The sequence below is a fragment of the Pleuronectes platessa genome, chromosome 17, assembly GCF_947347685.1.
Source record: "Pleuronectes platessa chromosome 17, fPlePla1.1, whole genome shotgun sequence".
NCBI classification, from domain to species: Eukaryota; Metazoa; Chordata; class Actinopteri; order Pleuronectiformes; family Pleuronectidae; genus Pleuronectes; species Pleuronectes platessa.
In genome coordinates, this window is record NC_070642.1 from 22,286,741 (window position 1) to 22,309,946 (window position 23,206).

The following is a 23,206-nucleotide window of genomic DNA, read 5'->3' on the forward strand; positions in this document are numbered from 1 at the left end:
CACTGTTACAGAACTAAACCAACAGGAGCTGTGCAGCTCGAACCTGAAGCTGCTCAGTTCAAACTGATCCTGGACCAGCACAACGAGTTGAATCCTGAAGCCTCGTTTCTCTCCGACTCTTAAATTCTATCAACCTCTACAGATACAAACATTAAAACTCATGTCGTTATTTATCTTGAAATTTATTAAAATGTTTAAATCAGTAATTCAAAGTTAGCAGCTCTATGCGTTTCTCTCTCTCTCTCCTGAACGACATCAGAGTCGCTCGCGGACGTGGAAGCAGCAGGAAGTGGCCCAGCGGGGGGGGGGGGGGGGATCCGTCTGTTTCCTGTGATTCACTGATAAAGACTAACGCTGATCCAGAAGCAGTTCCATCAGGATCACACTCCTGGACCGAAAGGGCAACAAGTGCTCGTGTGTTTAAAACCAGCGACACCTTCACTTTCTCCAGTGTGAAAGTCTCTGATAGGAATTCAACCCCCAACCCTGACATTAGTGCCTTGCTCTGCCAGTCGGACGACCTCAGGCGACAGTCTGAAGGTTCTCCTCCCTCTGGACAAACACTCCGCCCTCTCACTGAGGATCTGCTGGGATCTGGTCTCCCAGGAGGAAATGTGGCCGATTAAAAACCAGCGCGTCACAGGTGGACAAGTGGAGCGGCCGCTGTTTCCTGTGTGTTTTCTGACGTGTCACAGACGAGTGATGTTCATGTTCTTCCAGCCTCAGTCGAACCCTGAACCTGCCTGTGGTCACGTGACTGACTGCACCTGCCGGAGACGCAGAGCGGTATGTGGCCTTGTCTCAACACGCAGGTTCGATCCCCGAGGGGTTCACCTCGGAGCTGCAGCTGTCCAATCAGTTCACTGCAGTCACAGGGAAAGACGCCTCAGGGCTCACGTCACTGATCCTGGAGCTGCATCTTCCATCATTTCTTCAGGTGTAAAATCAAAATGAACGGATTTCTCTCCGGAGCCTGAACACAAGCTGGGGTTTCATTCTGAGTTCAATCCCCTCATTCCCTGACCTCCCCAGAGGAGATAATGGTACGCCCCATTAAACCCTCAATCTCCTCAGATATAAACCCAGTTTCTCTGATATCACAGAGTTCAGGTGCAGCAGCAGATCAGTGACTGTCGGCCTCTGGATCCACATCAAACTACAGACTGACTGAACCGACCATGAAAACAACCTGTCACACAACCACAGACACACACACACTCCACACAGAGACACACACTCCTCACACGCCCTGGCCTCCTATAGCCAGAGGCAGAGACCCACTCTAAATGAAACAGCCGAGTCAAATAAGTTCCACTTGAAGTTTGTAGTTTATCACTTTAAGTTCCACGTGTTATTTTACACGTTTAAGTTAAACCAGGTCTGAGACCAGGTCATGTGACTGACCTCTCTTCTCTCATTGGTCATACCGGCGCCACCATCACCCCCGGCTGAGCGGGGCGGTGACCTTCTGACCCCGCGCCCGGCAGGAGGTGGAGCTTTGTGAAGAGCTGCTGTTCTCTGGCTCTTCAAACACTCGGCTCTTCATTGTCTCTTCTGCTTCGTGACACATGAGGTGATTCAACTGAGCCGGGCTGAGAGGAGGAGGCAGAGAGTCCAGAGAGTCCAGAGAGTCCAGAGAATCTAGAGAGTCCAGAGAGTCCAGAGAGTCCAGTGAGTCCAGAGATTCCAGAGAGTCCAGAGAGTCCAGAGAGTCCAGAGGGTCCAGAGAGACAAGAGAGTCCAGAGAGACAAGAGAGTCCAGTGAGTCCAGAGAGTCCAGAGAGTCCAGAGAGTCCAGTGAATCCAGTGAATCCAGAGAGTCCAGAGAGTCTAGAGAGTCCAGAGGGTCCAGAGAGACAAGAGAGTCCAGAGAGACAAGAGAGTCCAGTGAGTCCAGAGAATCCAGAGAGTCCAGAGAATCCAGAGAGTCCAGAGAGTCCAGAGAGTCCAGAGAATCCAGAGAGTCCAGAGAGTCCAGAGGGTCCAGAGAGTCGGCTCCTGGGTCCCGTTGTTGTTTACAGCTCGTCCACACCGGCGTCGGCCCTCATCACCAGAAGATCTGGAATCTCCTCGTGTTTCCAAGTGGACGTCTTCATCTTCTACGTGTACAGCTCCTCTTCTTCATCCTGAGATGTTTGTGTTCTTCATGTTTCACGTCTCGTGTTAGAAACCTCGTCCACTTCGCTCACTGGGAAGCTTCCACACATTGTCCTGCTGGTTCCTCACATGGACTCACTCTGACATGTTACACACATTTTAGAGAAGATCCAGAAAAGTCTCAGAGAAACTGACTCAGACGTTTGTTCTCAGACAGAAGCTCCAGAAAAGTTTCAGGGTTAATATCCAGATTTCAGAGCAGGTCTGGAAGCAGCTGCAGATGTTTGTGCTTTTGATAAATGTAAAAACCACTTCTTCTCACGTGGACATGTCTTTTTGAAGATTGAGCAGAATCAAGGACGTATTAAGTTAAAAAGTTAAATACGACAAAGTGGAGCTTCACACTCTGCTGCTGGGAATTTGAACGACAGTTACAGGTTATGATTGACATCTGATGGATCTGCAGCGAACTGGTCGAGCTGGTTTATTACTTAACGACACGCTGTCATGAATATGAAGGTTATAAATCAGCTGCTGCCACTGGGAAACAAAGACAGAGTCGTTCCATCGTCAGCAGATGGTTCCCAGTTGGGAAGGTAAACACCTTCTTGACACACGCGCACACACAGAGAGAGAGAGAGAGAGAGAGAGAGAGAGAGAGAGAGAGAGAGAGAGAGAGAGAGAGAGAGAGAGAGAGAGAGAGAGAGAGAGAGAGAGAGAGAGAGAGAGAGAGAGAGACACACACACACACACACACACACACACACACACACACACACACACACACACACACACACACACACACACACACACACACACACACACACACACACACACACACACACACACACACACACACACACACACTTTTCCTGGTTTAAACATAACTTTAACCGATCTTAATGAAATAGATTGTGTCGCAGTCACTTGTGTCAAAAGTAAAAAGTTGATTTGATCACGTGTGAAAACTTTTACTTGACAGAAGAAGCGATGCAGAGAAGAAGAAAATCATCAGCTGATAAACTTTGACCATAATTTAAAATCCACAGAATTCAGCAGTTCACTCTGATCATGATTTAATAAATCATCTTCAAATTGTATAACTATTATCATGATTTGGGCTGTAGAACATATCAAATATAATATAACCATTTCTTTAAATGCTATTCGATCCTTTTTGTTAAAACTCCACAAAGAATTATCAGGAACCATAACAATATTATTTGCTCATTTATATGAACTGTTCCAGTCGATTAATCGACGCACTTTGACTCGGTTAACTCGGAGTACCCCCCCCTCACCTCGGATCCAGTCCAGAACCTGCTGCGGGCTCCACTCGCTCACAGCCTCCATGTTTCCTCCGGACTTTCTCCGGATCACGCGCTTCTCGGTCTGTTTCTGATAATCCGTTAATCACGCATGATTCTCCGGTGAAACGCACGAGGACGCGCGGACTCGGCGCGCGGACGGTCCACCGACCACTGACCGACGCTTCTCGTGCAGGAAAGTTTATAAACTGCACGAGCACAGAGGCGCGTGAGGAGGGTGTCCGGTTACCTGAGCCTGAGCCACGCCCCTCCACCCCCTCTCCGCCAATCACATAAGAGCATTTAAATGATGCCTTTAGATGCTGTGGGAAATATACAAATAAAGACTGATTAATTGAATCATTTAAATTGTGTATTTCTGACATTGTGCAGAGTTCACTGCTACTTGCACGTTCACATGAGTTTATCTTCTATAACAATAATTAGTATTTACAATATGTCAAGGTCTCTTTATTATAAAGAGCCCTGAGATCATGTGTATCATGATTTGGTTCTATAAAAACCTTATTGAATATTATCCCATGAAATAGTCAGTGGTGTTGCATCAACCAGAGAACTGTGATCATCATACTTCATGTTGTGTGTTTTTGTGACCTTTGTCTCCTGCACTTTGGAAGCAAATATAATTCACAGTCACCATGGAATTTGTTTTATGTTTCTGACTGCACATGAATGCAGCTTTATTTTGAAGGCGTGGCTTCCTGTTGTGATTTGACTGAAGATTAAAAATGATCTTTTAAGTCTTTGTTTTCAGAAGCTGAAGCAGAAGAAAACATTACAAGTGGCTGTGAAGGATTAAATTAATCTGTTGGTTGAATATAAACTTTATTCAAACACTGTGTGTTTTCTTAGTCTTCAATCAAAAGAACTTTGTTCTGTCCCAGAGCAAATTTTCATAAACTCTTTAGCACACAAGTTCAAGTTAACAGTTCTAGGTGGATGTCATGTGTATAATATATAATATTTATAAGTTTTTTAAAATAACTAATTTCTAAAGATTGATTAATAATTAGCAGTTTACTTTTTGTTGTACTTCAACTTAAATAAACTCAAAACTCGATTTGAGTAGTTGTGGTTTAACTTCTCTCCTGAAGTAAAAGACTTCAGCTCGACTCTGTTTTAAAACATCTGTATCAATTAGTCCACATGTTTCTATCACAGATGATTCTTTAAGAAACTCTGCCCCCTGTTGACCGGACATGAACACACATGTCCCAGAAACACATGACTGACGGTCAGTTGTATTGTATAAAGTGGAAATGTCAATTTAAAGTTTCATTCTTTTTATTTGGGCTGTTGGTCGAAGACAAACAAGTCATTGAAATGTGTCACTGTTTGTTTATTTTGTTTTTGTTGTTGTTGTCGTTTTTTTTAAAGATGTTTTAATATTTGACAGATGGACGGTGCAGGATTCTCAGTTTGTTGGTTTCAGTTGGACGTGATGAAGATTCTCTATGTGAAACTACAAGTGAAACTCTTCTTCTTCAATCTTCTTCTTCAATCTTCTTCTTCTTCTTCGTGTTTCTCAGCAGCTGGAGGTCGGAGGCTCCACATCTGGCACACGCTTCTCTATGTGATGGAGTGTTTCCACCAGGAGGGGGCGCCACAGCTTCATGTGATGAAAAGGCACCGAAGCAGAGATCGTCTATGGACAGACGACTCGTTAGTCCCAGTTTAACTTTACTTTTCCAACATAAATGATCCAACACCAGTGGAACCTCACTGAAGTTATTCACTTACATGTTCTTTTTTCATTTTCTCGTGGTTGATGGCAGCACCAGAAGGTCACCAGTTCGATGCCCGACTCCTTCAGCATGTGTGTGAATGATGTGTGACAGAGAACATCAACAGCACAGAGATGCTCTGTGTAAATGTGAGAATGTGAGAATGACATGACATCAATGCCTGGAAAATATATATAGACAATATAATATATATTATATATTATACTTCACATTTGCATACATACATTACATTACATTACAAATAATATCAGAGCATTTCTACATTGCTTAGCTTTAAAGCTATTGTTTAGATTCTGATCAACCATCAACTCCACCAGTCACGTTGAAACAAGTTAAGTCAGGTTTACAAATGATCATGATTATATATTAATCACATGTAATACTTGACATATTACATTATACATGTTAAAGAACATAGAATAATCTCATTGTTAAAATACTTCATCAATTACTTTTGATTGAGTCTTTTTATGAATAGATAGATGTTTGTTTTTATTGTAGAATTAGTCCTAAATAAACTTTATAACTTCTTCTCTGACACGTGTGCTCCTCCTCACTTCCGCCTGTGGTGCGGTGCTCTGGTTTCCTGTCGGAGTGAGACCTCTCAGTGTCTCCGCGGCTCTCTGGCTGTGTTCTGGTTTTAATCGGATCCTCATGAAGCTGCAGCTCCGGGAAACTTTCTCACTCTCACCCGGGAATAAAGTCTCCGAGTCGGACCCGTTGCTCGGTCCTCCCCGCTCCTCCAGACCCGGAGCACCGACCGCCGGCGGGCAGCGAACCCGGGCCCGGGCTCGGGAGGTTGGGCTCGCGCGCTGCGAGGCTCCGCTGGATGGAAGCTTGACGCACGGTTTCCTCTGGTTGGAGCCGCGATGGAAGCGGAGGACCCGGCCTGTCCTCTGGGGATGTGACCGAGGATCGAGCCTCTCTGTCGGTGAGAAAACTTCCAATCCACCGGCAGCTTCACACTGCCCGAGGTGCGAACTAATGAGAACATCTGGAATCTATGAGCCGTGATCCAGATGTGACCGCGCAGAGATACGTTACAGATGTGCAGAGTCATCGTGATTATTGGTTTTCTTACTTCATTTGAAAGTTTACTGTTGATTTCATCTTGTTTTCTGTTGTTAACTCAGCTGAGTAGTTTGTAGAAACTTTCATATAACTACAGACATATAACTATATAATAAGAAACTAACATCATATACAACTTACCAGGTTAAAAGTCACATAAAGTCCCATTTGTTAAAATACGCGTTATTCCATTAAAACTGTATATTTCCCTGTTTGCCTGTAAACAAATGAGGTAAATATATAAGTTTATTTTACATGTATTTGTGTAAATATACAGAAACAAGAAGAAAGTAAAAATATGTGATGAGTTTTCACTTAAAAATCTGCAGTTTCTCTGCTGGTAAAGAAACAAAGAGGAGAATTATCACTACAATAAAACTTTTATTTTCTATATTTATCACCTTCAACAACAAAAGTCACAAAATGCTTCACAAGCCAAGAAAACACTAAAAACAACAAGAAACAAACAAGTTATAAAAGACGAGTAAGATATTAAAGGTGCACGTGGTCGTCTGTAAAGTCTCAGGAGGAAACAACCTGTGAAATCAAACTCTTAAAATGTGTTTGAATCATAAACCGAGTGTTGAAAGTTGAACAATATTCATCTTTTGGTTCTAAACAAAGGAAACGTGTCAAATAGTCAGCGGCACAAGTGAAGCCTTTGGAGTTTTAAATCGTGATCACGTCTTCATCCTTCAGTTCAAAGTTATTAAATCCAACATTGTCTTTGTTTTGAATCAATTCAGATGATTTATGATATACTAATGTATGAAAAACAGGTTTCCACAATCACAGCACTGCATGTTCTGTATTTCACAGCTTCAGAGAACTCGGAGCAGGACACAGACTCGTGCTACTTTAGATTAGATTTGTGGTACTTTAGATTATATATATATATATGAAGTCAGATTGTGTTGGGAACACTTAACACAACGAGTGTTATATTTATAAGTTTGGAGAATTTAAACAACACAAAGGTGTGATAGGCACGTAAATAACTTTAAGTGTTAAATCATAAAAACATCTGTTTTGGATAAAAAGTTGTGACAAAAGTAACGTGAGTCGAGTTAACATTATTTATCACTGATCATCGATTGGTTCGATTGGTACCTTCATTTCCGCGGACTCCGAGTTATTACTAAGACTTAAAATTGAGTTCACGTGTTTATACCATAAAAAAACATCGCAAGGTAAAGCAATAAAAAAGAGAACAAGCATCTTACTTCCTGTTGACGTGGTCCTGCTGCCCCCTGTTGGTCACAGCCCGTACTACAACACGAGGAGATGAACCTGAGCGATGGATTCTCTAACGACTCGTCTTCTTCTCCTCAGACGCTGAAAACAGAAACTAAAGATCTGCTGCGATCTCTCACCGCGACTGCACATGTGAGTTTCCTCCAGCAGGGGGCGTGAGGATCACAAACTCTTGTTCCACTGATCTTATTCATTTTTTGGTTCATTTCTTTTTTCCAAGATGTCCGACAGTGAGAGGAAACTTTTCTTGCAGGATTTTATTTGGTGAGGATTATGACTCGAGGCCGAGGAGGTCGCAGGAGACGCTCGGCTGACGATTGAATCGGAGGAATCGAACTTTACGAACGTTTCTCTTTCTGGATGTTGTTAACTTTCTCCCTCCTGGACGACGTCATAGATCGCTGCCAATGTCGGCCGACAACAGCCCGCCGCCGCCGCCGGCCTCGCCCCGCGCCTTCGCCCCCCTCCCCCAGCACACGGCCCCGCCCACTCCCTCGCCGTCACCCAGCCCGCCCGCCACCCTCCTCGCCCGCCTGTCCAACGGCAGCCTGCCGGCCCCGAGCCGCACCAACTCCCGCGGCTCCATCCAGGGCGTCTCCTTCCTGCTGCAGATCGGACTGACCCGGGAGACGGTGACCCTCGACCCCGGAGACCACTCCCTCCCCGCTGTCAGGGAGCTCGTCTGCTCCATCGTGGACCAGAAGGTACGTTGAGGTCATCATCTGTTTCATGTTCTACGAAACATTACTTCAAAATGAGAGATGAAAGAAATACGTGAGAATTATGAGAAAACGTCTTTAGTAGATTGATTGATTGGTTGATTGGTTGATTGGTTGTTTGATTGGTTGATTGATTGATTGGTTGATCAATCATTGGGACATCCACTGGTTGGGTGGACACTTAACTCTGGACACTCGTCCCCTCGTCGTCTCTCGTCACAGCCTCGTGTTTTCGAGCTCGTTGGAGGAAACGTCTATTTTTTTTAATCTGCTGGAGAAGATTGATTGATTGTTTTGTTTATTGATTGATTGACTGATTGGTTGGTTGATTGGTTGATTGATTGATTGATTGGTTGATTGATTGATTGATCGATCATTGGGACATCCACTGGTTGGGGGGGACACTTTACTCTGGACACTCGTCCCCTCGTCCCCTCTCCTCACAGCCTCGTGTTTTCGAGCTCGCTGGAGGAAACGTCTTTTCACAGGAAGGTCACTTCCTGGTCGCCGCTGCGTCAGCGCTCTGTGTTTCCTCCCAGCTGTGCGTCGTGTAGCAGGAACTCCCTCTGATCACTGAGTGGAACCGAGCTCACGTCTCTGTTTCGTGGAACAGAGTCCAGTCGCTCTAGAGGAAGTGAAATCTCAGATCATAACGAAACGAGCTCGCTCCTCTCTGCTCACTCTGCTCTGTGCAGAGACTCTGAGTTCACATTCAGGTTAGATCCTTACATGGCTTCTCTCATTGGTCGACAGGACGTCTTTGTAATAACTCACAAAGTAAAGATGGGATCCAGTCACAGAATGAAGATTGTGATACAGAACAAACGAGTGTCCTTCATGTTGTGTTAGGTTTGTGTAGTCGAACTGATTGTGTCGTACACGTCATGAAACCTTTGATAAGATATCGTACAAATCTGTTTTCACGAGAACATGAGCCTGATAGCCTCTGACATCACAGCTACATGCTAACTCGCTCAGCTGAGCTACAGCCCACAGCAGGAGCCCCCCCCCCCCCCCCCTGCAGTGTGTGGACGGGCAGGAGGCGGAGCTGGAGGCGGAGCTAGAGACGTGACGCCACCACTGGAATTCTGTCTTTCCTCCGTTTGTGTCCACATCACGAGGCTCGAGCCGGCGGACGGAAGCTTATTTACTGATTTACTGCTGTTATGTCACCTCGCTGCTCAGTGTGTGGTTGTGTTTGTAGAGTGTGTGTGTGTGTGGGGGGGGGGGGGGGGGCTGTTAGGGAAGTTCCTGTCCTTCGTAGGTCCCCACACTGAGCAGCTGAACACTCACACACACACACAGAGGAAACTCTTCCCTCAGTGTTTCAGCCTCTTTCAGACTCGTTGTGTTGTTTCTCTGTTCAGCCTCGTTGTGTTGTTTCTCTGTTCAGCCTCGTTGTTTTCAACAAACAGACAAAGTTCGAGACTCGAGTTGATCCTCAGCTGCTCAGTGGGACACCGGGACACTTGTCCTGCTCCTCTGTCCTTAAATTCATCAAAAATCGAGAGAGAGAGAGAGAGAGGTGTGTCAGTGGTTTTTTTGAATGGTCGCTCGACCCATTTACAAAGAGTCGTATTGAAACCTGCTCACTCCAGTTTACATAGTTCGTGTTATAACTTCTTTTGATGCCTTTGAAGTAAACATTTATTTACAATTACTTTTTGGGGGGGGTTTGTTTTTAATTCACTAATTGATTTTTGAAGTTTAAAGACAAAGTGTTTAGAACTCGTTATTCAGGCCGAGTTTCCTTTTCAAACTTTTTTCTTTTTTTCCTCATTTAACAAAATAACTGAAAGTTTTGAACTTAAGTGAAAGACAAAAGTTAAACAGGAGAATAAAACCATTTATTAAACGTTCTAATACATTAGACTGAAGCATGTAATTAAGAATCGAGCCGGTGTTGTTAGTATATTTAATAAACCCAGACGCTGCAGGATTTGTCTCCTCTGATGTTTTAATGATGCTGAGGATTAATTCTGACCTTTATTCTCTTTTATGTGAGATGTTGAATTAATGAACATTAACAGCGTCCGTCTGACTTTCACTCTCCATCATTTAACTTTTTAAAACATCCGGGCTTAACTCTCCAGCCTCCATTTGTCGTCTCGTCAGATTAGAAGCTCTGATCCTGAACGTGTCAAACAGCTGAAACCAAATCATGTGTCATAAAATCACTTCAGGTTTCATAACGACTCTTTATGTCCTGGAACCTGAGCAGCTGCTGTTTCTCTAGAACTGATGACGAGCATATTTAATAAATCCCCTGAACGAGGCGACAGGTTCCTCTGTTCAAGAACTGTGCTGCAATAACCAAAAGCAAAATAGTGTGGTTCTGTGTGTGTGTGTGTGTATGTGTGTGTCTGTGTGTGTGCAATCTGTCAGCCTTGGGACAAAGAACATGAATGAAACTACACAACGCTCAGACAACCTTGACCGTTCACTGTTGTTTCCTGCTGGAGGAGAACAGGAGCGCTGGTCGTTTCCCATCAGCCCCTTCCACCCCCCCCCCGGGCCCAGTGCACACGTGCAGCTCGACAGTTGAAGAGTTTTATTGTCGCTGAAAGGACGTTTGTGTTGTGTAGCAGAAGATGAGGCAGGTCGATGTGTTTGTGCTCTTCACGTCGCTGCCGGTCCAGATGTTCGATGTCTGGAGAAAACACAAAGTGATGTAACTTCCTGTTTGTTGCTCATAAAAACTGCCACACATCTGGGTCAACAGCAGTAATCATATTACATATTTAAAGGCCACATCCTTGTAATATATATTTATAAGAGAATATCTTATTTTCAACACAATGTTGTGTTTCCGCCTGGTGAACAACAGGTAGCTGCAGCTCTAATCCTTTACCATGTGTCCCACGTGCGCTCCAGACTGGATCAAAGCCTCCCAGTAGTGATGATGATGTAATTTTCATTCATACATAAAAACATATACATCCATAAAGTTCCTGCAGTTGTGTATTTGTGAGGTTAGTGTGTCGTTGTCCCTTTTAGAACCAGGATTACTGGGCTCCATGAACACTTAGTCCCTCTGATAATGGCATGAGTGCTGCACAGATTACACCCCCCTCCCCCCCCTCCTCTCTTGGCTCCAGCTCCTGCAGGAGGGGTCAAAGGTCACCGCGGCGCCTGGAGGCCGGAGCGAGTTGTCAGAAATCTGGATTCAGTTTGGTGACGGCGCCGGTGAAGAGTCAGAGAACGTGAACTGGATTGTGTGTGTGTCTGTGTGTGTGAGTGTGTGCGCGTGTGTGTGTATATGTGTGTGTGTGGAGGTTAAGCCTGGTTAATGGAGGATTAACCATAAATGAGAGGATCAGTGTGTGTATTAAACACACACTCTTGTCCATTAACTGGACTCTCACCTCAGAGACGGAAGCAGCTGACGACCGGCTGCTTCGTGATTGGACGAGGACCAGATGAGTCGTCACTGCAGCTGGAGCCGTTCTCCTTCCTCCTCGGGTTTAATCCTGGGTTTATGATGGTGTGTGTGTGTGTGTGTGTGTCTGTGTGTGTGTGTGTGTGTGTGTTTGTGTTTCCGACGTGTTTGTTTGAACGGTGCAGCCACAGGGGGAATGACCGCAGGGTTTCAGTGACGGGGCCTCAGTCATAATTCATGATTGTCCGTCCGTGTGTGTGTGTCTGTGTGTGTTTCTCTGAGTGTGTGTGTGTGTGTGTGTTCATGTGACCTGAGCAGCTTGTGCCTCGTCACCTGTCGGCTTAGTTTCCTGTCGTGAGCCTGCACCGTGCTCCCTGCACTCTGCTGACATCCTGCTGACACCGAGCAGCTCAGGGCAGGAAGCTGCTCCACCTGCAGAAGATGCACCACCACACACACACACACACGCACACACACACACACACACACACACACCACAACTTTATACTCAGATACTTCTCATTAAATAACGACTTCACTCTCAGAATCTTCTCTAACTTCCATGTGAGCCGGTGGAATCCCAGACACTGACCCAGACGTGAACTGGAGCTCACATGTTCTCTTCAGGTTCTTTGTGACTTGAGCTCAATGAGCTGCAGAGAAAAACCTCAACATTACCAGAAAATCTGATCTTTGAATAAACAGACGATTGTTTTCAGTCGCCAGCGTCAGGCTTTGAGCTGCTGGTGGTTTTCTCTGAATCATGAGTTCCATCAGAGGAACAACGTTCGGTAACGAGCTCGACTGAGACGAAGGGTAAAGTGATGAAGAGGACAGAGAGACATAACGATCTGTTATGTGAGGTCAAAGGTCAGGAGGCTGGAGGACGTTTAGTGCCACCCTCGGGTCGAACTGTCGATTTATACATGAAATACATAAACTAGATAACAGACTTTTTATTAAATGTTTTTCCTTCATTTTAATGGTTGTTTAGAAATGTTTTAATATTGTGTTTTATCTTTTAAAGTCTCAGTGAACGTCACATGCTCTGATCAGTGGGTTGATTGTTTCACCTCAGACTCCGACTCGTCGCCTCAGGGAAACAAGGCCGAGCGCCATGTCTCCAGATGACCTCAGAGGTCAGAGGTCAGGGGTCACCGTCTTCAGCCTCTTGAATGTGATACCTCACGGACATCTTGAGTGAATCACTTCAAATTCGGCAGAAACGTTTTGCTTGGACTCAAAGATGAGCTGATAAGAGTGTGGTAGTCAGAGGTCAAAGGTCGCCGAGGTCGCCTCACAAAGTATTCATACACTGATTATGACGTATAAAATTTAAGTTCTCTCAAAGTCATGGTTTAATTTGGACTGACATGAATGTGATCTGCCTCGTGATTGGTTGGCATTCTGGAGTAATCCCATTACTTTCTATTACAGAGTAAATCACTATTGCCGATGAGGTTCTGTCCCCCCCCCCCCCCCCCGTCCGTTTCTTTGATTTTGACTTTCATCTCTTTCTTTAAGTTTGTGAGATCAGATGTTTTTTGACAGTTTCTTTGATTTGTCAGGTATCAAGTAGACAAAGTATTTTTACGAGGGTGTGAAAGTTTGTTTCTGTTGAAGAGAAGTGTGAGTTTCTAGTTTTTATTATTTCACCTTCATGATTTGATGTCTTTGTTTCTCAGCCGTCGGTGTTTCCTCATCTCCACTCAGCCTGACGACAGCTCTCTCACTTCCTGTTGTCTTCTGCTTCGTGTTTTCACTGTTTGTGTGAAAAGTGTTTAACAGTGAACGTCACATTGTTCAGTGAGAGGAGCTCACTTCACTCTCGTGTCTTCAGCTGTGACCAAAGAATTTATTCAAATCTTCCAACATTTAGAATTATACACATAAAGCAGCTCAGACAGATTAATAATGTGACCAGAAGCTCCTGTGTCACATGTTCTGTTCAGAAAGTGGAGTCACGCAGCCTCTTCAGTCACTCGACCATTTTCCCTGTCAGTAACTCTTCCTCCTCCTCTTCCTCCTCAGTTCCCAGAATGTGGATTCTTCGGGATGTACGACAAGATCCTGCTCTTCCGTCACGACCTGAGCTCGGACAACATCCTGCAGCGGCTGACGTGTGCGGAGGAGATCCACGAGGGCGACCTGGTGGAGGTGGTGCTCTCCGGTAAGTCACCAGCACTTTGCCTGATAAACCTCATTTCAGTAAACCTCTGATCCTGGATCAGTGTCACACGTGTGCGTCGCAACAGAAAATCTAATTCACAAGTGATTAAAAGTCTTTAAGTTCAGAGTCTGAAGCTGAGAGTTGTTTTGGCTTTATATTTTGAAAAATTATAATACTACAACTCTTCTAGGATTCTGTCATAATCATCTGTAATCAGTGACTTCTGACTTCCTCTCAGCTTCCTCTGTGTCCTTCCTCCAGCTCTGAGGCCGGAGACGTCTCAGATCTCGTTTCGTCCACCGCAGCGTCGCCGGGGATCACTCTGCCCCCCCCCCCCAGCCCCCCCCACCTTAATATTGAGTATATATCATTTCCTGCCTGGTGACGACGGGTTTGGGTGTAAAACCTTAAACTGACACCTCAACAGCTCGGCACAGCGGCGGCAGCTGAGGAGGAAGACAAAGTGGCACCTCGAACCACATCGGGTTCAAACCCACGACCACTTCCTCCTCCCCCCCCCCCCTCCTGCTGCTGCTGCTGCTGCTGCTGCAGACGTGCACATCTCTGCTCGTGTGTTTCTTTATAGCTGTTGATGCTTCCTCTGGTTCCACAGAGGATCCGTCTGACGACTGTGTTCACGTATAGAAACACCGGAAAGAAAAAGAAAACATGTCACGACCTCACGGGGGCAACATGAATCCAGATGTTGGTGGTGAAAGTAAAGTAATTTACTGAAGGAGGTGAAAATAATGAAGTTCAAATGGGTGATTGAACTGAAGGAGAGGGAAACGAGGCGACTGATGTTTAAAGCAGAGACAATAAAACAAACAGGAGAACTCAGATCAATGTTCTAAAGAAAACAAGTTAAAACAAGTGGAACCCAAACACGTGAGAAACAGATCAACTGAGTCTAAACAGAAGCAAAGAGGTGTGAGTGTGAACTCAGAAACTCAAACTCAACCGGTTCCTCAAAGTTCATCAACTGATCACAAATAGTGTTTTCATCCAACATCAAACCATCATCTGAAACGTTAATTAAAAAGTTCAGTCTTGAGTTGGATCGATTCAAAACAAGTCGTCTGAAATCATTTCCAGGAATCGGTAAAGAAACAGGATTTAAAAAATACTTTCTCTGTATTTTTTTATTTCAGCTCTCGCCACAGCCGAGGATTTCCAGATCCGGCCTCACGCTCTGTACGTCCACTCCTACAAGGCGCCGGCGTTCTGTGACGACTGTGGGGAGATGCTGTGGGGCCTCGTCCGGCAGGGCCTCAAGTGTGAAGGTGAGATTCCCCCGAAGCTCCAGGTGGTTTATACCAGGTCTGCTCAAAGGGTCTGGATCTGTGTGAAGCTTTGAGGGAGACAGGAGAATCCCTGGTGCTGCAGACTCTGGTTTGCTCCAGTCTTCTCCCAGTCTTCTCCCAGTCTTCTCCCAGTTTGACCCCTGACTGACGTTTCCCCCCCCCGCAGGATGTGGACTGAACTACCACAAGCGATGTGCGTTCAAGATCCCCAACAACTGCAGCGGCGTGAAGAAGAGGCGCCTGTCCAACGTGTCCCTGCCGGGCTCCGTCATGTCCATCGCTCGTCCTCCGTCCACGGAGTTCACCCCGACGCCGCCGGAGGAGGTGGGTTCATTACTCTCTGAGACTCACAAGAGAAAAGCTTTGTCTCTAACATACAGTTCTATATTTAAATGATTCTCTGAAGTTTAGTGGCTCCTCTCACGTCTACTTTAAATAAACTGACCTCAAAGTCTCTTCAGTTCGGTTCAAGCCCCGCCCCCGACCTTTACAACCCGGTCAGTGCGTCTCTCACTGAAGTGACTGTTGCATCCTGGTCCCTGGAGGTTTCTAACACAGCTTCAGTCACATGATGATGAGTTTCTTCTTTTAGCGAAGTGAAAGTTTGATTCATTTCTGACAGAACGAGTGAAAACACAGTTTCAGCAGCAGATGTAAAGGTTGTGCAACCGACTAACTAGTCCCCCCCCCACACACACACAGACACACACACACACACACACACACACACAGACACACACCCACACACACACTGAAGGATAGTCTTGCTCCTTTTCATTCTGATGAAATGATAAATCATTCCCTTACTTCTGGCGTCTCAAACCAAGTATGGTGTCCCTCAGGGTTCAATCTTTGGTCACATTATATTATCCATCTATATGCCCCCCCCCCCCCCCTTCCCCCCTGGCAACCTCATCCACAAACACAACGTGCACTCTCACTGCTGCGCTGATGACACACAACTCATTCAGTGCTTCACAGAAATAAAACCCTGGAGGACAAACCACTGAACTTCACCTCCAGTCAAATCAGACACTCAATTCTTCTCCTCTTTCCCCCCAGCAGCGCCCCCTCCTGGGCGCCGCCAAGCGTAACTCCCTGCTCAGCGGCCGGCCCATCTGGATGGAGAAGATGGTCCTGGGCCGGGTCAAGGTCCCTCACACCTTCTCCGTGCACACGTACACTCGTCCCACCATCTGTCAGTTCTGCAAGCGGCTGCTGAAGGGCCTGTTCCGCCAGGGGATGCAGTGCAAAGGTGACGACTCGGCTGAAAAGATCCAGAATCTGAAATGACAAGATGTTCTCTGAAGGATTCCGGTGGTGAATGAAGATCTTGTCATTACAGTTTGATCTGCTGCTTGTTTTTCAAAGTTCTCAAGATGATGCCTTCAGGCTGATCTGTTTTTTTCGACACATCAGATTCACGTGTGTGTTGTGTTTCTTCAGATTGTAAATTTAACTGCCACAAGAGATGTGCAGCCAAAGTTCCTCGGGACTGTCTGGGCGAGGTCGACTTCAACGGAGGTGAGTTGGTTTCACGTTGGAGGAGTTGACCCGTTAACGTCAGGTTGTCCCCTAGTGGTCACTAGAGGAACTCTTCATTGGTTCTTCAGTTTGGATCAAAAGGGTTTTTTGTTTCCCGACTCTGCAGAACCGGCCAGTCCCAGTCCGGACTCCGAGGCGACGATGGAGGTGGACAACTGTGACGTGAACAGCGACGGAGGACAGAGCATGGACGACCAGGACGAGTCCACCCCCGAGGACAAGCTGTTCTTCATCGAGGGGACGGGCACGGACGGCGAGAAAGACGACGAGACGCTCAGAGCCATCAGGTGACGACAACCCTGCATCTGCTCACAAAACTTTATCACAACTTTGATAAAGTTCAGCTGCTTTCAGAAGGGACTCAGTGTGTGAGTGAGTGTGTGTTGTTTGTGTTGACGCAGCCCGTGCACCAGCAGTAACATCCCCCTGATGCGAGTGGTTCAGTCCATCAAACACACAAAGAGGAGGAGCTCCACGGTGGTGAAGGAGGGGTGGATGGTTCACTTCACCAGCCGCGACAACCTGGTGAGAGCCAAACAGAAAACACACAACATGTTAAAATACACACCTGCTGTACTGCTGGGACATCTACACACATTCTCATGTTACACACATTTATATTCTGTTCTATTTCTTCCTCTTAATGTGTTGCTTTTTATTGTATATGAGTTTTTAGCTTCTGATCAATAAAATTATAATTTATCTACATTTTAAAGGAAATATAATGGGAACTGGTGAGAAAACTGTTTTTAATATTAAAACATGCAACAAAAATACACACAAAATGAATATTAATATTAAATATTTACCCTATTAAACAGAATAAGATGTTAAATATACATGACAAAAGTCAGTCTTATTGTTTCATATTAACTTTAATGTGTCATTAAGCATTTTGGGCTTAACTAGATTTTCTTAAATTTGAAAACAATGTTCTTAACATTAATCTACAAATGATACACTGCAGATACACATTTCCTCTTTAATTTCTTTAGCTTCATTAGTGACCTGTGTGTTGTGTGTTGTGTGTTTTGTGTTGTCTGTTGTGTGTTGTCTGTTGTGTGTCTGCAGAGGAAGAGACATTACTGGAGGCTGGACAGCAAGAGCCTGACGCTGCTTCAGAATGAAAGTGGAGCCAAGTTCTACAAGGTAGGAGGGACCGGCTGGATCCGGTTTCAGCTCGGCCGAACGGGGCGGGGGGGGGGGGGGGGGGTGAGGGAGTCGGGTTCGAACGGTGACGCTCTGAGTTTCTATCGGATCAGAACGTTTTCACGAGCTCGTCACTTTTCATGTTTGACTCTGAATGTACAAACAACAGAAAAAACCCTCATGGGGGGGGGGGGGGGCATTTGGCGGCTGCTGGTTTCATGCAGTTTCATCCATCATGCAGCCGAAGCGTCTCGATCGCCCCCTGGTGGCTGGCTGCTGTATAGCTCACAAACCCCACCTCCTCCATGTTCACACACGGGACATGGACCAAACTCAACAAATGGTTTTAAGTTTGGTTTTAATTAGTTATTGAGGTGATGATTGACAGCTGAGACTGACTCACGATTGGTCAGGTAGAGGAGTGGGTGGGACCTCAGGTCACTACTGCACAGACTCCAAGTGATGTCATCGGTCCAAGATGGCGGCGCACGCCTCAGATATTTCGGCTTCATTTTTCTACAGTGGAAGGAAGTGGAGACACGTCGGCCATCTTTATTTACAGTCTGTGTAGGTTTCATTTACATGAAGAGAAATACAGATCATCACTGGACTCAGAGTTTAAACTGATGATTACTTGTCCCTCGACTGATCTCAGATCAGCTGAAGTTGAATCTGTTTTTCCAGACTTTGTTTTTCTCTGAAACATGAAGTGAAGCTCGATGGTGAGTTCAGGTCAGAGCTGCTTCTCTCGTCCTCCATCGCTTCCCCCCCTCGTCCTCCATCGCTTCCCCCCCCCCTCGTCCTCCATCGCTCCCCCCCCCTCGTCCTCCATCGCCCCCCCCCCCCCCTCGTCCTCCATCTCTCCCCCCCTCGTCCTCCGCCTCGTTTCAGCTGGTGCCGTCAGCGACCTGCTGACCTTCACCACAAAGCACAGTGGAAACCGTCCTTTGAAGAGAAAGTGAGAGGCACGGGGTCCTGAAACCGCCACAGATCTCCCCCCCCCCCCCCCCTGTGCCGCCGCCGTGCGCCTGAAGCACGTCCTGGCTTTTAATCACAGGATGAATTGATGATGATGGGGGGGGGGTGGTGGTTGGTTGCTGGTACAAACTTGGCAAAACACAAGAAGTTCAGATGACACCACAGAGTCGTTCTTTGATCTGGTTTGATCTGGCAGGGTTCAGGGTTTTTAAGAAGGGGGTGGTGGGGGGGGGGGGGGGCAGTCTGCCAGATCAGGAAGGAAGAGAAACACTGGGATTGAACGAGTTTCCCAGTTTAACAAAGAGAGGAGGTGTGAGGAGGGAGGGAACGTTTCCCTGAAGACTTTGAACTTGTGTGAATCTGATGATGTCACTTCCTGTTTTGTCCTGCTCAGGAGATCCCGCTGTCCGAGATCCTGCAGGTGGCGCCGGCGCAGGACTTCAGCCTCCTCCCCCCCGGCAGCAACCCCCACTGCTGCGAGGTGACCACGGCCAGCATGGTGTACTACGTGGGGGAGAACAACGGAGGCCTGTACCACAACCCCGTCCTGGCTGCGTCCGGTGTGGGCCGGGACGTGGGCCAGAGCTGGGAGAAGGCCATCCGCCACGCCCTGATGCCCGTCACGCCCACGGCCAGCGTGGGCACCGGGCCCGGCAAAGGGAAGGACCACAGTGAGTAACCCCCCCCCCGAGGACTTCACCTCTGAAGACGTGAAGACAGAGATTCACTCCAGATTAATTATCAATACAAGAATCAGGATTATTGATCCGTCCCGAGGCCCCAGTGGGTCTGAAGGACCTGAGGCTGAATCCAGAACACAGAGGGTTCAGTTCTGAATCACAGTTTTAGTATAAATTCATTTTCCACCTCGACTGCTCACCAGCAGATCGGATTAATTGATCTGTTGTTCTCTCTGCTCGGGTCGACCCCGTTTAGCCTCAGGTCAAACTGTCCTCAGGTCTGTTCGGGTCGACCTCGGGTCACTTCCCTTCCGACAGCTAACGGAGATATGAAGTGTCCCCACACGTGTCCTGCGTCATGTGTCATGTGTCCCTGGGGACGCGTTAAGAAAATGAAACGTGACCCAGAGACGATCCCTGAGGAACTCCTCGAGTTAGAGGACTAGAGGAGAGGAGCTGTCGCAGGTTTTTAATCATTTCTGGAATCAGATTAGACTCGGGGACGTTTTTGTGTTTTAATGGTCGTGTGGATTTGTCGGTGGAGAGCTTTCAAAATAAAAACACACACACACACACACACACACACACACACACACACACACACACACACACACACACACACACACACACACACACACACACACACACACACACACACACACACACAGACACAGACACACACACTCGCTGTCATTTTAACGTGATTGAAGGGATTTCAGAGGATTTTCCGCCTCATCTCCTCGGATTCACTTCAGGGTAAAGTGTCTTTTAAGTTTCACCACAAAATGAGATTTCCTGCAGTAAAGGACTAAATGGACGTCCTGGTATTAAATTAATAACCATTAGCGTTAGTGACGGAGCTCATCTTTAAATAGTTGCACTTTGCACGATGTCCTCAGATTGAGAATTCGAGGTCCAGCTTCAGGTTCACTCGTTATTGAAATCCCAGCACATCAATAAGTTAATGGATGGATGATGTAACAGCTTGTTGTTGTGTAACCGTCTCAACACAAACAACGATCACGTGAAACCACAAGAGGAGAAAATACAGAAGTTGATCAGTGTTTCTGATTCATGCTCACGTCTCATCGTTAGACGTGAAGTTACGTAAACTCTCTGAGTCGTGATCTAACCCGTGACCCAGATATCAGAAGTGCGTCCACCTCCATCAGACTGTGGGAATCGACCGCCGGGCAGTGACCCGATCACATCCCGGGCCGACCGATCTGAAATCAATACCAGCTCATCAGTGGAAACTCGGCAGCAGGTTTCCTCTCTCTCTCGTACCGGGGGGTGGGGGGGGGGGGGGGGGGGGGCTGGATGAACGTGAGAGGCTCGTAGTAAACATGGGGACAGGAAGCAGAGGCTTTTATTTTGGTGAAACCTGGAAGAGGATTTGAGGAGGCTGCAGCAGCGTGACTCGACCCCCCCCCCCCCCGACTCTATCATGTGGAGTCGAACCAACAACGTGTCGGTTTGATCTCGGCTGGAAATCTCGAGATTTTAATGATTTGGAGGTTAACAAAATAAAAGCCCCTCACGTCCCTGCTGGACTTTTCCTTTTCATTTTACTGAGAGGAATTTACATGTTGTACTCTTTGGATAATAATTCATAGGATCACTATGACAAGGAGAAGAGACACATGAAGAGAAATGTTATATGTTCATGTTAAACTGTGATTTGTAAGAAAAGATTCTTTCCTGAAAGCTTCTGGAGATCGAAGAGGAAGAGAAATTAATTTACTGTTTTGTCTTTGTTTCCCTCAGAGGAGATTTCCATCAGCATATCAGTGTCCAACTCCCAGGTACAAGAAAATGTGGTGAGTCACATATGTCAGCAATTTACCGTTTATTAATTTGTGTATTTATTAATGTGACTCTGCTCTTTGTGACGAGTTGAATCGACTCCTCTCTGAATCTGATCTCTTCTTCAGGACATCAGTTCAGTTTATCAGATCTTCGCAGACGACGTCCTCGGCTCCGGACAGTTCGGGATCGTCTACGGAGGTGAGGCTCGAAACCAGAGGAATCAAACTGCTTCTGTTTCTAGAGGAGTTCTCCTCTGGGTCTCAATACGTTAAGATTCTAAAGATGGTAAAACGTTTCTGGATCTCTTCCCCTTCGACCTCTGCAGGGAAACACAGGAAGAGCGGCAGAGACGTGGCCATCAAGATCATCGACAAGATGAGGTTTCCCACCAAGCAGGAGAGTCAGCTGAGGAACGAGGTGGCGGTTCTCCGGGTACCAGACACACACCGTCCAGATGAAGAAGAAGATTCTAGATCCCATGTTCACAGATGAGATCATTATGGTTAAAGATCTGGTTTTGTTTGTGACAGAACCTCCAGCATCGGGGCATCGTGAACCTGGAGTGCATGTTCGAGACGCCTGAACGGGTGTTCGTGGTGATGGAGAAGCTCCACGGAGACATGCTGGAGATGATCCTCTCCAGCGAGAGGAGTCGGCTCCCTGAACGTCTCACCAAGTTCCTGGTCACACAGGTCGAGCACAGAAACTCATTTGTGAATTTACTTGATTTCATGGAATTGTGTGTGTTGCTTTTTGCTGACGAGCTCCAGCTGTTGTGTCTCCAGATCCTCGTGGCCCTCAGACATCTTCACCTCAAGAACATCGTCCACTGTGACCTGAAGCCGGAGAACGTCCTCCTGGCCTCAGCAGAACCGTTTCCTCAGGTTCGACCCAATCCTCCGAGAGCTCTGGTCCCCGTCTCCTGGTTCTTTGGTTTCTCCTTCATCATCTCGTGTGTTTCTCCTCCAGGTGAAACTCTGTGACTTCGGCTTCGCTCGCATCATCGGGGAGAAGTCCTTCCGCCGCTCCGTGGTCGGCACGCCGGCTTATCTGGCGCCGGAGGTTCTCCGCAGCAAAGGCTACAACCGGTCCCTGGACATGTGGTCGGTCGGCGTCATCGTCTACGTCAGCCTGAGCGGAACGTTTCCCTTCAACGAAGACGAGGAGATCGACCACCAGATCCAGAACGCCGCCTTCATGTACCCGCCCAACCCCTGGAGGGAGATCTCCAAGCCGGGTAAGACCGAGGAGCCAAGGAACCGCTCACAAGAACATCGCAGTCACACGAGCTATAACCATCTGTTCATTAATGATCAACTCTCTGTTAATGGTTCACAGCCACAGACCTGATCAACAACCTGCTGCAGGTGAAGATGAGGAAGCGCTACAGCGTGGCCAAATCGCTGAGTCACCCCTGGCTGCAGGTAACAAATCGCTGAGTCACCCCTGGCTGCAGGTAACCAATCACTGCAACAGGAAGTGATCCAGGATTTTAACTTGTTCACATGTTTCTCCATCTCGGAACCAAACGAGATCTTCGACCACAGATTGAATACGAGGTTGTGGGTTTGAATCTCACTGTTTGCATCTCGTTCCCCCCCGCCCCCCCGCAGGACTACCGGACCTGGCTCGACCTCCGGGAGTTCGAGACCAAGCGCGGCGAGCGCTACATCACCCACGACAGTGACGACGCCCGGTGGGAGGAGCACGCCGACGAGGGGGGCTGCCCTTCCCCAAACACTTCATCATGTCACCGAACCTGGACGACATGGAGGAGGACCCCTAGTGGCGGCAGGAGGCAGGACACCTCCCACGATGAAGCAGCAGACCCCCCCCCCCCCCCCCCCCCAGGGGACAGTGACCAGGACGCGCTGGTCAGGTTCACGATGAGGACAATCAGCTCCAGAGGGATTTTCCAATGCATTTCATCTTTTTCCAATTTTTATTTTTATTTTTACAAACTATAAGAAACAATCCT

The 23,206-nt window shown here is 46.9% G+C and overlaps 2 protein-coding genes across 2 annotated transcripts in view; one reads left to right on the plus strand and one right to left on the minus strand.

The window, feature by feature from the left end:
• cnksr3 (cnksr family member 3) overlaps nt 1-3,589 on the minus strand; it is a 9,363-nt gene extending 5,774 nt beyond the window's left edge. Inside the window, 2 exon segments of the mRNA XM_053444797.1 lie at nt 1,466-1,641; nt 3,339-3,589. Of these exon segments, the coding sequence (XP_053300772.1) occupies nt 1,466-1,641; nt 3,339-3,450 (288 nt within the window). The 5' untranslated portion in view covers nt 3,451-3,589.
• Nucleotides 3,590-5,970: 2,381 nt separating this feature from the next.
• LOC128459952 (serine/threonine-protein kinase D3-like) lies at nt 5,971-23,014 on the plus strand. The gene is given in 21 exon segments (XM_053444922.1): nt 5,971-6,101; nt 7,574-8,199; nt 13,625-13,763; nt 14,915-15,046; nt 15,234-15,395; nt 15,707-15,720; nt 16,130-16,322; nt 16,514-16,591; nt 16,719-16,899; nt 17,014-17,137; nt 17,684-17,761; nt 19,134-19,410; nt 21,187-21,239; nt 21,354-21,426; nt 21,554-21,660; nt 21,759-21,920; nt 22,014-22,112; nt 22,198-22,465; nt 22,567-22,652; nt 22,842-22,944; nt 22,947-23,014. Coding segments are annotated over 20 exon segments (2,694 nt in total). The 5' UTR covers nt 5,971-6,101; nt 7,574-7,902.
• The last annotated feature ends 192 nt before the right edge of the window (nt 23,015-23,206 follow it).